Source organism: Myxine glutinosa, chromosome 10 (genome assembly GCF_964187855.1).
Source record: "Myxine glutinosa chromosome 10, kmMyxGlut1.1, whole genome shotgun sequence".
Classification (NCBI taxonomy): Eukaryota; Metazoa; Chordata; class Myxini; order Myxiniformes; family Myxinidae; genus Myxine; species Myxine glutinosa.
This window is the reverse complement of record NC_136270.1, coordinates 80,106,962-80,121,331: the sequence shown is the minus strand read 5'-3', so window position 1 is coordinate 80,121,331 and position 14,370 is coordinate 80,106,962. Positions and strand designations below refer to the sequence as shown.

The following is a 14,370-nucleotide window of genomic DNA, read 5'->3' as shown; positions in this document are numbered from 1 at the left end:
CTCTTATGCCCTCATCTAGTTAACAAGCCCCGCCCCATTATGACGGGGATGAATATACACTTAATCCGAACAAACCGCCTAAACAGACTTATTACATGTGGTGTTCCATATCATGACAACCGGAACATGATACCTACACAGATCTACCTGATCTATATATCACTACCCCAAAATTCATAACAATAACTGCATCCAACTAGAGATCCCAGCCTGATGCCCCCGACTTTCAATAGCACTCAGAGTCTTGCATTGTCAAGATTCAGTTTGTGGTGGTTAACGTTATGGTCATAATGTCTTCAAAAACAAGAAGAGTGACATCATGCTCGGAACTCCCCACCATAAAGTTCCAATTCATATCACATCAACAACTTCACTTGGATGCTGGTCATATTATGGCTCCGACATCATTGCTAAAGTAAAATTCCACAATACCCTACGAAGTAATACCGTGATTGAACATTCAACAAACAGGGCATGCAGTGGTTCTCCACGACAAGGCCTACCATCATCTTCTCAGGATAACTTGTGATGGTAACTACAAGTTGGCTTTAAATAATCTCTGCCCACATAATCGTATAAAGAAACTCATTCGTTCCTCTTTTTTCCTGCCTGTGGAATCAACTTCCTTATTCTCTTCAATCTCATTCTCCCCTCCTGGTCTCTTCAAGAAAGCTTGCCACCACCATCTCAAATCATCTCTAATCCAAAACCATAATCTTCTCTACCCTGGTTAACCTTCCCTCTTCCCCCACACACCAATCCCTCCTTCTTCCAAATTTCCAGTTTTCCCTCCTTGGAGTTTTCTGTATCCATCTTGTCGACCCTATGTGTCCTCTCTTGCCCCCAATTCCTCGCCACCCCCATTGTTTGTCCAAGTCTCCCTATATCTAGACCTTCTACTCTACTGTTGGTGTCGCCCCCATCTTTCAACTGTCCCTTTTGTGTGTGGTCTACCATTCCTTTTGCACCCTGTTACGTACTGATCAATTCAGTGTACAAGCTCTTCTAATGAGCCTCAACAATGTATACAAAAAAAAGATGAAAAAATTAGGCCCTATTTAAAAATAACTCAAAACGGAACCTTTTGGATAGCATGCTCGGATTTAGATTGCATGTATTGACCTGAAAAGTGAAAAACCTGCATTCGAAGTGTACACTTAATCCCACCATGAAACAATGAAAATCTGGGATTTTTTGGATACAAAGTCAGGCCTCGTGAAAGAGCGAGAACACAGGATTGGCACAATAACAGCCCTACATTCACCCTGCCTCCACACCCCTCAAAATATACTCCCCCATAACTGACCTTGCAGCCCTCTCCAGCGCCAGAGCTGCTGTGTCGGGAGTTCCGTTCTCCTGGTACATGATGCAAGCTTTTTCAATGAGACCAACTGCTTCAGGATACCTCTGCATTTCCTAAAACACAGTCGAACACACAGTAATTCATTTAATAGTGATATCATTTCTCAATATATAATCAAATAATTTTTTCAACCAAACTAGCAAAGAGCCCATACTTCCAGAAAAGAGGATGAGGAAACAGAATTAGGAGTACATGTTTACTATAACGCCACTGTAAAACCCACAAAAAACAGTCTTACCTCTCAGGGAGAGTGTGGGGGTAATTGGTTAGGAGTTAAATAGGGCAGGTTAAAAAATAAAATCAGGTAAGATAGAGGGGTTAGGAATAAGTAAAATAGATAAATCTCCGGCCTCGCACCCCCTACACTGTCCCCCCAAATATTCCTGCAGGACGCACAAGATCTGCCAGCAACCATCTTCTGGTGAAATTTCCAAAATCAAGACTCTCTGCTCACCTTCACTCTTTCATTTCTCTTTTCCCCCACCTGTGGAACAAACTCCCACGCTCTCTTCAATCCATCTCCTCCCTCCAGGTCTTCAAAACAGCTGTTCACCACCATCTATTATATTCCCACATCCAAAACCTTGATCTTTTTACCCCTGTTAATCCACTCCAAACCCACCTCCTTCAAATTCCGTTTTCTTTCCTGAAAGTCCCTATAATGTCCATTTGTTTTTTCCCATGTACCCTGCCCCAGCCCACTCTCTTCCACAGATCTCCCGATGTCCATGTTCCCGATTGTTGTTGTGCTTCCCTCTCTCTCTCCCCTGCTCCCTTTATTATATGTTATATGTGTTAGCTCTTACATGAGCCTCGACTAAGTATACAAAAAAAAGACAGAAAAAGAGACCAATTGGTTGGGGATCAACACTGGGGCCACAATATATGCAGATATTTTTTATTAATGCCTTTTGTACAGTGCCATCATATGCAATCCAGGCTGGTGAAACATCAAGTTGAAATTAAAGTTGCGATTCTCAATTACGGTACAATTAAGTTAACGAGCCCTGGGAAATGAAAGATATTGTTGCGGTTCTGAAAATGTACATATATGATTAATAAAGGTTAAAGGTTTGCCCCCATAGTTAGTCCACATGCAACACGTAGGCCACCTTAGAACATTAGTTATGTCATAGTACATGTGTAGAATAAGGCCATTCCCAATAGTGATACCTGCGTTGTGTAAAATAAATAGGAGTAGGTCCCATTCATTTTGTGGCCCACCCTCCAAATCTACCTCGTTGGGCAGCATCCAGTCTGCGCCCCATTGTTGCTATTGCCCTCGCATTGGGATGCTCAAACCAGCCAAATGCCACGAGGTAGGCCTGGAAAAGGGGAGGAGCGCGAGGTCGGGTGTGGCCACGTCAAGCAGACGTCAAGGGCGGAGCCGGTAACAGCCAACGACCAACCAGGGCACAGGTGGAATGGCGTGAGGGGTGTGGTCAAAGCGCGGTTGGCAAATTCCAGAGGGTTCGCTGGGCGGCGCTATATAAACGCGCACGCAAAGCCCTTAAAGAGGACTTGAGGATATTCAGGCATTACAAAGGACTGGCCAGAAGGAGTATATGCGCTTTACCAAGAGGACTGTCCAGGACTGGCACGATTCACGCATTACAAAGGACTATTGGGAGAGGCGCTTTTGTCTAAAGGACTCGTTGAGGATTGCCTGTGTAAAGAACTCGCTGGGGAACTTTGACGGTGAAAGGTCCCGTTGAGAATTGGCTTTGAAGGACTATTGAAGGCGGTGCATTGCAGCGGACTTGTGGGAGAGGCACTTCGGCATTGAACTGCATTGGGAGCGCAAATAGCGACGGTACTTCTATTACGTATGCAGCTGAGCCGCGAAGTGACCGCCTAGCCCAGCTTACCGTTTCGCCCCCGTAATTGTCCGGTCCGCGTCAACGACACGCGAGGAACGCCGCCATTTGCTCAACCCTCTTCGTCCTACCATCTTCTCCGTGGGGCGAGTCAGGGACCGGAGCGAGCTGTGGATGCCATTCCTTGGACCATCGCCCTGACCATCTACATCCCCATGTGAGTGTCTGAGAGTGTGACTGAGTGTGAAACGGGCCCGTGTCCAGGGATAAGTATAAGACTGTATAAGGCTGCACTGTGTGTTCTTCTTCTTTACTGTACATAGTGTTAATAAACCAACCTGTTCTTCCTTTCTTCTCCATCCGACCGTATTAGTGATTTCTTCCATTGGGTAAGTGTGGCACGATTACAACCGCTCGGATCGTGTTTAGTACCTGTTAACGGCCCGGATCACGGCTCGCTATCGCTCGGCGTTTCCATCTAAAACCGTGGTTCGGGCGGGGTTATTTCCTTGCTTCCTGGGAGGCGCTGGTAATTAGGTAATAGGAATAATTCGGCCTACCACCCTATTCAGCGCTGACCGGAAGGAACGTCATAGCCCCGGATCACGTCGGCTAGATAAAAGACAAGGGGATTAATCCCCCCTTGGTAAGGGGAAGGCCAACGTTGAGATCCGCAACAATATTTTAGAGCATGTAATTAATGTTTTTGCATGCCCTCCATATGCTTTTAGAATTTTTTATATTTCTTCGTCTATCATTCAATATACTAGCAGAGTGATGTGAAACTATGAATAATATCTTCGTGCAGTACTCGCTCCTCCCACGCGCTGATTAAAGATGCAGTTCGTTCTTTATCCACCGCTGCTTATAAAAGCACCAGTTGAAGGGGGACGGGTTACTTTGCAATTGTCTTGGCTACAAGTTGGTGAGAATGACTTTTAGGATGCCTTATATCTGACACTGCCTTAAAGTGACTGAGAATGCTTGCTTATTAGTGTCTTGTTCTTTCATATAGATGTTGCTGCATTCAAGTGAATTAAAGCTCACTATTCGAGTTTGTTGTGGACATCAGTTGATTTTCACTTCATTTTAATTCACTTGAATTCTACGCTTGGAGCGATGGACAAGCTGCTACGACTAGAGACCTTTTGTGGGGATCTTCAGGCGACGAACGCCGCCGGCCAATGGGGACATGGGTATAGCTCCCTCCAGAACTACATCGCTGCCGTACCCGACCTCACCACGGAGCCAAAGCTCTCGGTATTGACCTGTCACATGAGCGATATCGTTGATGACTACATCTCTTATTGTGAAATGTATGAAACGGCCATGGAGACCTTGAGGGACATCTTCGTCAAACCAAGAAGCGCCCTCTACGGCCACCATATGCTCGCGAGTTGACGCCAGGATCCGTCTGAGAGTCTAGACTCTAGAACATTACATACAGGAGTTGAGACGACTCGGGAAAGATTGCGTGATGGAAGTGCGTACTGTCGTGGAGTCGACCGATGATTTAATGCGAGATGCCTTCGTGGCAGGTATTGTCTCGCCTGCTATCAGACTAAGGTTGCTCGAACAGACTACTCTGACTCTTCAACAAGCGTTTGATCAGACTCGCGTATTGCAACTGGCGCAAACTCGGGCGGAGGCGTATGGAAGTCCCTACCTAACTGTGGGGGCTGTGGCGGAGATTCGCCCAGAGCCGACGCTCCTGGCCGCTGCTTCGGAATCTGCTTCTGCGCAGCCTGCGGTGGATGAGGAAAGTTCGAGCGCCGCGGCCGCCACTTCTTCTTCTTTAGAGAATGCCATATTTGTTACTTCTCCAGCAATAAACGTCACCCTCGGGCGTCTTGTCCCACCAAATATGCCGTGTGTCATAATTGCGGAAAAAAAGGTCACTTCACGAAGGTATGTCGCGCGACCAAGACACGGCACGCAACTCTCGCTGGAACCAACACTTTGCGCTTGATGCGCTCCGGAGACCCGGGAATATCACACAGTTTGCAAAGCGCCATGCTACCAGTGCTCATGGAGGGAATCCCGGCCGACGCGTTGGTGGACACCGGAAATAGTTCAAGCTTCATCAGCCAAGCGTTGGTGCTCCGCTACGGATGGCCCGTGGGACAAATTACCCATCGCATCTATCTGACTTCTTCGGGACTGTGGGTTCGCACCAAGGGCTTGTGTACACTTAATCTGGTAGTAAATGATGTCGTATTCCAACGTCAAACTCGCGATCATGGCTGATTTATGTGCGGACTTGCTACTCGGGAACGATTTCCTGCGCTGACATGGACGTTTAGAAATGCATTTTCGTCAAGAAGAAAATACACTGTCGGTGAGCGGCCTGGCAGAAATGGCCATTGAGCCGCCCGCTCTTTTCCCTAGCTTGACAGCCGATTGCAAACCCCAAACTGTCAAGTCCCGACGGTATAGTCGTGCCGACACTCAATACATTGTGGACAAGACCAAGCGCTTGCTACGGGAGGGTATTACAGAGCCAAGTAGGTCTCAGTGGAGAGCCCAGGTGCTCGTCGTGCACACAGACAACCACAGGAAATGATTGGTAGTCGATTACAGTCAAACGATAAACCGATTCACGCAATTAGATGCGTACCCTCTGCCAAAGATGGACGATCTAGTAAGAGAGGTGGCTATGTACCACATCTTCAGTACTTTGGACCTAAAATCCACGTATCATCAAATACCTATAAGGGAGTCAGATAGGCCATATATGGGATTTCAGTCCAGACAACGATTGTATCAGTTTCATCACATACCGTTTGGGGTAACGAACGGAGTGACTTGCTTTCAACGTGTGATCGATGACATCTTGGCTAAGGAGCAATTACATGACATCTTTGTGTATGTGGACAACGTGACGATTTTTGGACATACCCTGGAGGGCCATGATGCTAACTTGAAACGATTCCTGGATGTGGCGCGACGGTACAATCTGACCTTCAATGAGGATGTGTCACTACGCTACCAAAACAATAGACCTCCTGAGGTACACGGTGACCGGGGGTGAGATAAAACCTGACGCCGAGTGCCTCTGGCCCTTGCTCGAGATGGTGGCTCCGTGTGATCGGGCGTCCTTGATGTGTGCCTTCGGGCTTTTCGCACATTATAGCCAGTGGGTACAAAATTACTCGGAGAAGATAAAGCCTTTGGTGGAATGCAAGGCCTTTCCTCTGACGCAAGCTGCCAAGGATGCCTTTCAACATCTGAAGGAAAATATCGCGGGGGCGTGCGTGACTTCCATCGACGACTCAATGCCATTCCTCGTCGAGACAGACGCCTCCGACTGTGCAATTGCAGCGACTCTCATGCAGGGGGGGTAGGCCAGTCACTGTTTTTTTGCGAACTATGTCCTCGAGTAAACGCAGACACTAGGCGATCGAGAAAGAGGCGTACGCAGTCGTCGAATCAGTCAGACGGTGGTGCCATTTGCTTCTGGGCAGGAAATTTGATCTCATGACTGATCAGCAGTCGGTCGCTTTCATGTATGGCCATAAGCACCCCCAGGGCAGAAATAATGAGAACATTTCATGATGGAGGGTGGAGCTGGCTGACTATTGCTATGACATAGTCTATCGGCCCAGACGTGAAAATGTAGCCGCTGACGCCTTATCCAGACAGGTTTGTGCAGGCATGACCTTTGAGGAACTGAAGGTCATCCATGAATCATTGTGTCATCCAGGCGTGACACGACTTGTCCATTTTGTGCGCTGCTGTAATTTTCCCTTCTCGGTTGATGACATCAGACGGCTATGTCGGACATGCTCTGTGTGTACGGAGCTTCAACCGAGGTTCTACAGGCCGCCACAGCTCAGGGAACCCTTATTCAGGCTGGCCAAACCTGGGAGAGACTAGGCATTGACTTCAAAGGACCCTTGCCGTCATCGGGCTCACTACGTTATATTTTGACGGCCGTAGACGAATAATCTCGCTTTCCATTTGCGTTTCCGTGTTTGGACATGTCCTCAGCCACGGTAATTCGGTGCCTTCGTCAGCTGTTTCTCTTGTTCGGGTATCCGGCTTTTGTTCACTCAGATCGTGGTGCCGCTTTTATGTCTCAGGAGGTGAAGACCTTCCTTGTGGAATGAGGGATTGCAGCCAGTCGAACGACTCCCTATAATCCACAGGGTAACGGACAGGTGGAGAAATTTAATGGAGTGATCTGAAAGGCTGTGGAGATGAGATTGTGCATGCGGTCATTGGGACTGTACCAATGGCCTCGGGTCTTGCCCGAAGCTATGCATGCGATTCGTACTTTACTATACACCGCCACTAATCAGACGCCACACAAACACATGTTTCGTTTCCAGCGTCGCAGCGCGAGCGATCAATATCTGCCGGGGTGGTTGGCTCAGCCTGGTCCCGCGTTTTTAAAGCGTTCAGTTTGACAAAGCAAGTACGATCCAGCCGTCGATCATGTTCACATAGTTGAGGCGAATCCAGAGTAAGCGGTCGTACGGATGCCTGACGGACGTTTGGCGACCGTGTCAATCCGTCATTTAGCTCCGTGTGGAGAGAGCTCGGGGGATGAAGGGCAGGGTAATGATGTGGGCACCGCGGGCCCGTCTGCCGAAAGCGGGGGCCCGTCCGAGCCACTCGTATCCCCTGCGCAGGCACGTTCGGCTCCAGTCACGGACCGGGCCGCAACGGGTCCGGCGCTACCTGATGGAGACGCATCTCCCGGGCCGTTGGGGAATTCTGATGAGGGGGCTTCGGATTCGCCTCGCTCTACAGCCTCCGAGTGCGGGCCTGTTAACTACCAAACTCGTGCTGGGGGAAGGTGTCGCAAACTGCAGCGCTTGGGGATGTAGGGAATCCCTTCACAAACCGCAGTGTTTGGGGGGTGGGGGAGTAAGTTAATCCCTGGGATATGCTAACTAGAAGCTGTAGGAATGTTTTTTTTACATATTTTATACCTTTATATCTCTAGATAAGCATGCTAGCTGAAACTTAACTGGTGGGTGAAATGATGTGAAACTATGGATAATATCTTCGTGCAGTACTCGCTCCTCCCGCGCGCTGATTAAAGATGCAGTTCATTCTTTATCCACCGCTGCTTATAGAAGCACCGGTTGAAGGGGCATGGGTTACTTTGCAATTGTCTTGGCTACAAGTTGGTGAGAATGACTATTAGGATGCCTTATATCTGACACTGCCTTAAAGTGACTGAGAATGCTTGCGTATTAGTGCCTTGTTCTTTCATATAGATGTTGCTGCATTCAAGTGAATTAAAGCTCACTATTCGAGTTTGTTGTTGACATCAGTTGATTTTCACTTCACAGAGAACCCTCCCTATGGCCGATCTTATTGCAAGCATGCAACACGCTCTTCTGACACTTCCCTTTATTTTGGAGCGTGTATAGGCAACAGACAGCTGCCTCGATTGCTCACAAAAAAATAATAAAAAATAACCCAGGTTACGTGACTTTTTTCTTTTCATTTTTTAGATTTTGGTGAAGAACTGGATCCGGATCTGGATAATATAATTTTAAAGTCATTCTTCACCATTGAAAGATAGGGACAAAGCTTACAGTCATGTGAAAAAGTAAGTACACCCCATGTAAAGTTTTGACTTTTTCAACATATTTCAACATACAGCTATTTGATCTTCATTTCAACAATATTGACAGATAAAGGTGATATAATATAACAAATATCATGAAACATTTACATTTTGTAGTCCATTGTATAATTTAAATAAACATAAATGCAAATTTCACATGTGGAAAAAGTAAGTATACCCTTGGCTCTAATAGGTGGTATTGCCCCCTTTGGCAGAAACAAACTCAAGTAGGCGTTTCTTATAACTGTCTACCAGTCTCTGACATCGACTGGGATAAATTTTTGCCCACTCCTCCATGCAGAATTTTTTCAGTTGTGTGATGTTTGAGGGGTTTCTTGCATGCACAGCTCGTTTGAAATCCCCCCACAACATCTCGATGGGATTTAGATCCGGGCTTTGACTTGGCAATTCCAGAACCATCCATTTCTTTCTTTTCAGCCATTCCTTGGTGGATTTACTGGTATGTTTAGGGTCATTGTCATGTTGCAAGGTCCACCTTCGGGTGAGCTTCAACTTTCCGACAGATGGCCTCACATTATCCTCAATCACCCTCTGGTACAATGAAGAATTCATAGCGGATTATATGATGGTGAGCTGCCCAGGCCCTGATGCAGCAAAGCTGCCCCAAAACATAATATTTCCACCACCATGCTTTACAGTTGGTATCAGGTTCTTGTGGTCAAATGCTGTCTTTGGTTTTCGCCAAACATGTCTTCTGGTACTGTTGCCAAATAGCTCTACCTTTGACTCATCTGTCCAGAGCACATTGTTCCAGAAGTGCTGTTCTTTACCGAGGTGTTCATTGGCAAACTTTAGTCTTGCGCTGATGTTCTTTCTGGACAGCAAAGGTTTCCTCCTGGCACACCTCCCATGTAGATCAAATTTGTGCAGCCTCTTTCTAATGGTAGACTCGTGCACTTTGACATCAACAGTGGCAAGAGCTACCTGTAGGTCCCGTGATGACATTCTGGGGTTCTTAGAGACTTCTTTCAGCATCTTGCGGTCTGCTCTCGGGCTGAACTTGCTGGCGCGGCCTGGCCTGAACAAGTTGGCAGTTGTTTGGAATCTTCTCCACTTGTAGATGATCTTCCGGACAGTCGAATGATTGATTTCAAGTTATTTGGAGATCTTTTTAAATCCCTTCCCAGACTCGTAGGCGTCTCTATCCTTCTTTCTGAAGGCCTCAGAGAGCTCTTTTGATCTAGGCATGGTGACGCCACACACTGAAAACAACAAAGAGCAAACCAAACTAAATGTCTGGTGTTTAAATAAGACAGGTTCCTCCAAGATCCTCTCTAACGATGTTCTAATCATTTGCACCTGAGCTGGTGCACCTGATTCTAATTTTAGGTATTTGAAGTAGTGATAAATGTAGGGGTGTACTTACTTTTTCCACATGCAAAATTTGCATTTATGTTTATTTAAATTATACAATGGACTACAAAATGTAAATGTTTCATGATATTTGTTATATTATATCACCTTTATCTATCAATACTGTTGAAATGAAGATCAAATAACTGTATGTTGAAATATGTTGAAAAAGTCAAAACTTTACATGGGGAGTACTTACTTTTTCACGTGACTGTATATAGCACGGTATCTCAAAAAAGTTATGAACAGATTTGGATGGAGCAAAAACATGCCTACTGCTTATGTGCATATATAATACAAAATGATTACATCACTCGGATAATCCCAATTGCACTTTAGGCTTCCTGAAGCCTGAGGCCTATACGTACTGTCGCCTTCATAAGTCCCATAACACCAATTGGCTCCAACCTTTTGATATTTGATGATGCTTTTAACAGTCGCTTATGTTGTTTTATACTGAACGGAAAACTTAGAGGGAGAGTATGGCAATTGTGAATATGACACTTCCAAAGATGTCTTACTTAAGCCTCACAAAAAGGGTGGGCATATGATCTTTTTTCAAGATAAAATTGTGGGTTGCGTTAGGCCAGCTGCCCAACAAATGAGTAGAGAATGGCATACATACATGCAAACACTTGCACCATTCTATATAGATAATTCACAAAGAGACTTTTTGTCACCTCCACCACTGAAGGTGGACAGGGGTCACGTTTTCACCATTGTTTGTTTGTCTGTCAGTCTGAGCGGATATCTCAAAAAAGATTTTGGATGGATTCAAACGAAATTTGGTGGACAGCATGGGTGTTCAACAAGGACGAATTGATTCGATTTTAGTGAAGATCCAGATCCGGATCAGGGTACGAAAACGTTCTCATTTTCAAAGTGATTCTTCACCATTGATAGATAGGGAAAAAATGATATACGTATAGCACGATATTTCAAAAAGTTGTGGACGGATTATGACAAAACTTGGTGAATGAGTTTGGTAGGTGACAGGACAAGCAGATTAGATTTTTGTTAAGGTCCGGATGGAGATCCGGATGTCTGTCTGTGAGCAGGATATCTCAAAGTTATGGACGGATTTGGATGGAATTTGGTGGGCAGGCTGGATGTGTTACAACAACAAATCGATTTGATTTTGGTGAAGATCTGGATCCGGATCCAAATAATATAAAATTTTAAGTGATTCTTCACCATTGAGAGATGGGGCCAAAAACGATTATATAGCAGAATATCTCAAAATGTTGTGGACGGATTATGACAATCACGAGCCTCGATTCAGTATAAAATAAAAATTAAAAAAATGACAAACCTTGGGGAATGAGATGGGTAGGTGACATGAACAAGTGGATTAGATTTTGTTTAAGGTCGATTGGCAGATCGGGCCTATCAGTTGGATACAAAACGTAAACTGTTCAGCCTGGTGAAGGTATGTGCTCAACTGAGTGCCGTTCTAGTTTTTTGTGTGTTTGTTAACAATAGCGCTCCAAGTCCTGCAAGCATTTTGTCCCGTCCATAAGGATGGGCTCTTTATAATAATAAAAAAACCGATATTAACAATAAAAATAATGTAAAAAATCGATGATTACCATGTAAAAGTCACCATGGCCAAGTGGTTAAAGTATGGCTGGCAAGATAGCCTGGAGGGAAGCACACTCCCCTCTAAGCTGTCTTGCCTGGGTTTGAATCACCGCCCAGCTATAAACTGTTATCCCTGTGTTTCACAGGCAGGGTGATTCATCAATGTGTGTCCCGGCCCTCATATTGACATTAAGTTGGGCGTCCCGTCATTGATTGGTGAACGTTATACATCCCACGGTGTCCTTCGTGAAGAGTAGGTGAGCTATCGCCGACACCCAGGCCAAATTCCACATTCCTGCCATAACCTACAGAGGACATTGCGTCAGCTGCACATCAACGCCCTCAGCCAATGATGCTACCCCGCATACTTGTGCTGCATACAAAAGAAGCAGAAGTGGTTAAAGTGCTGACTCATAAGCTAGCAGATGCGATTCAATCCCAGACAAAGGCAAGTTCAAATATTTCTTTCTGCGTGGGAGTGAAAAAGCATTGCACATGCACGGGCATGGCTCCTTTAATATAAACAAGTATATACATACATACATATAAATTAAACCAGTTATTCCAAAAAAAAAGACAGCATTGGGTTCCACCATTTAATACAATTGGATACAAACTAGGGCATGCCCGTACTATATATATATCTAAAATTATATCCCCCCCCCTCTATTTACATGAAATGGTTTGGTCCAAAGCGAACGGCTTGCGAGTGGTGACAATCCCCCCCCTCTATTTACATGCAATGGTTTGGTCCAAAGCGAACGGCTTCCGGAGTTTGGTAAAGAAATCGCCATCGCGTGCACAAACGCGCAGGAAAGCGAATGAATCGCAAATTCGTTTTTATTAGTTGTAAAACATAGTTTAACGCCAACATAGTTTGCAAACGTGAAATAAATGAATACGCTCTCAAATGTGCCATCCGAGGCAGAGTGTGCCCGCCACGTTCGGCACACGCGATCGTTCGCTGCTCTCTGATTGGTTGAATCGTTTTTTGGACATAGCTCGGTAAGTAATTGTCCGATTAATATGAAACCTTGAAAAGGCACATCCTCGGGTCCCCAGCAATATACCTGGCAAGTGAAAAGTATATCGGACCCGTGGTTGTCGAGAAACAGCGGTCACAGACAAACAAACAAACGTACAGACGTACAGACAGACAGACAGAGATTACTGGAATTATAGATAGATGAAGTGAACCAAAAAACGGGATGAAACAGAAAACCACTGTCCTGCCTGCTGAGCCAAGTCAAATAGAAAGCGATCATGATATATAACATCTGCAAGTATGCTGGACAGCCAGCTTAAAAATAACTGCAGCATAGGATTCAAATTCATGTTATTCTGCTAATATGAACATCAGACAGCACAGGAAGTCAATATGAAATGAACTAATAGGCAAGAAAGGGCACGTGTGTTGAGCGAGTGGGCCGTGATCGCCTACCTTAAGCATCATGCCTGCCTGCTCGTATGCCCTGCACTCCCAAAAACATAATTTTAAAAAAGAACAACAATTACATATTTTCAGTCAAACATGAAAATCGCACAACACATCGCACGACACAACCGCCAGCCATGTGGAATGAGCAGCTGTACCATTATCATATTCATAACTGTAATCACTGTTGTATTACAGACTTTCATTGTAGCCTCAATCATATGTTATACAATCCGCAGACAATATATTAGCAAAATTATTAGCACATTAAAGAAATATGCAAGTCATTCATTCACAAATGTTTATTGGTTTCTGACGGGGTGGTGGCCTGACCGTGGCAACAAGCTCAGCTTAAACTCATCGCTAAGAATGTGTATTCCACCAATTTCTGGTAGATATGAGGTCTACCAAACAATGCGTTATTCCTGGAGAACACGCACGATTTTAGTGTTGGATCGTGATGTGTTAACTCGAGTCTCCAAGAAATCCAGAGTGATTTGATTGATTTAAAATCAGCAATATGAAGTGGCCACTGCAGGCGTTTAATGATGTTCTCCTCGAAACAATTCCTCACAGACACTGCAGTATAGCAAGGTGTGTTGTCATGATTGTGGGCATAAGGCTCTCATTGTAGTGGAGCATCAAAGCTGGTAGTGCAGCCTTGTCTAAAACGTCATAAAAAGGTAACTTTATGAAGCACATCCGAGATGACAATGTAACATTGACAAACTATGGCACCACTACGGTGCTTTGACCGGTCGAGTAGTCGTATGAATAAAGCTTGTTGAAATCATGACATCTTGCTCACTGCTTATTATAACCAATATCCACTCTTTTGGGCATCATGAATAGGTATTTAGAAGTAAAGATACAGTAAATCGCCAATTTGCGTCGAGTCTATTTGTGTCGTTTCGATACGTCGTTAACGCACGATGAGGCAATAGTCCATTTTAGTCCGACATACGGCGTTCAAATTTTTGTAAGTACAGTACTCGACTTGACTAAGTATACAATTTTTTTTTTACAAAAAAAAACATAAATGGGGTTTTACTTACTTTCGATTTATCCAAATAAAGACGAACACGCACAGTAATACGAGTGCCCTTACAAGGAATTTGAATGTAGGAAGAGGCCATTAGGCCCATCAAAGCCTAGTTATCACCAACCTACGGTTGTTTGTCCGTACTCTATCCTTTTTAAATGCCGATTGCCAAGC

At 45.0% G+C, this 14,370-nt stretch overlaps 1 protein-coding gene across 2 annotated transcripts in view; it reads right to left on the bottom strand.

The window, feature by feature from the left end:
* The window catches only part of NAPG (NSF attachment protein gamma), a 57,942-nt gene that overhangs the window by 34,826 nt on the left and 8,746 nt on the right, over positions 1-14,370 (bottom strand). For both annotated transcript variants that reach the window (XM_068126710.2, XM_068126711.2), the window contains exons 5-6: positions 13,161-13,191; positions 1,307-1,416 (exon numbers count right to left, since the gene is read on the bottom strand). In XM_068126710.2, the coding sequence (XP_067982811.1) occupies positions 1,307-1,416; positions 13,161-13,191 (141 nt within the window). The remainder of the gene's footprint in view (positions 1-1,306; positions 1,417-13,160; positions 13,192-14,370) is intronic.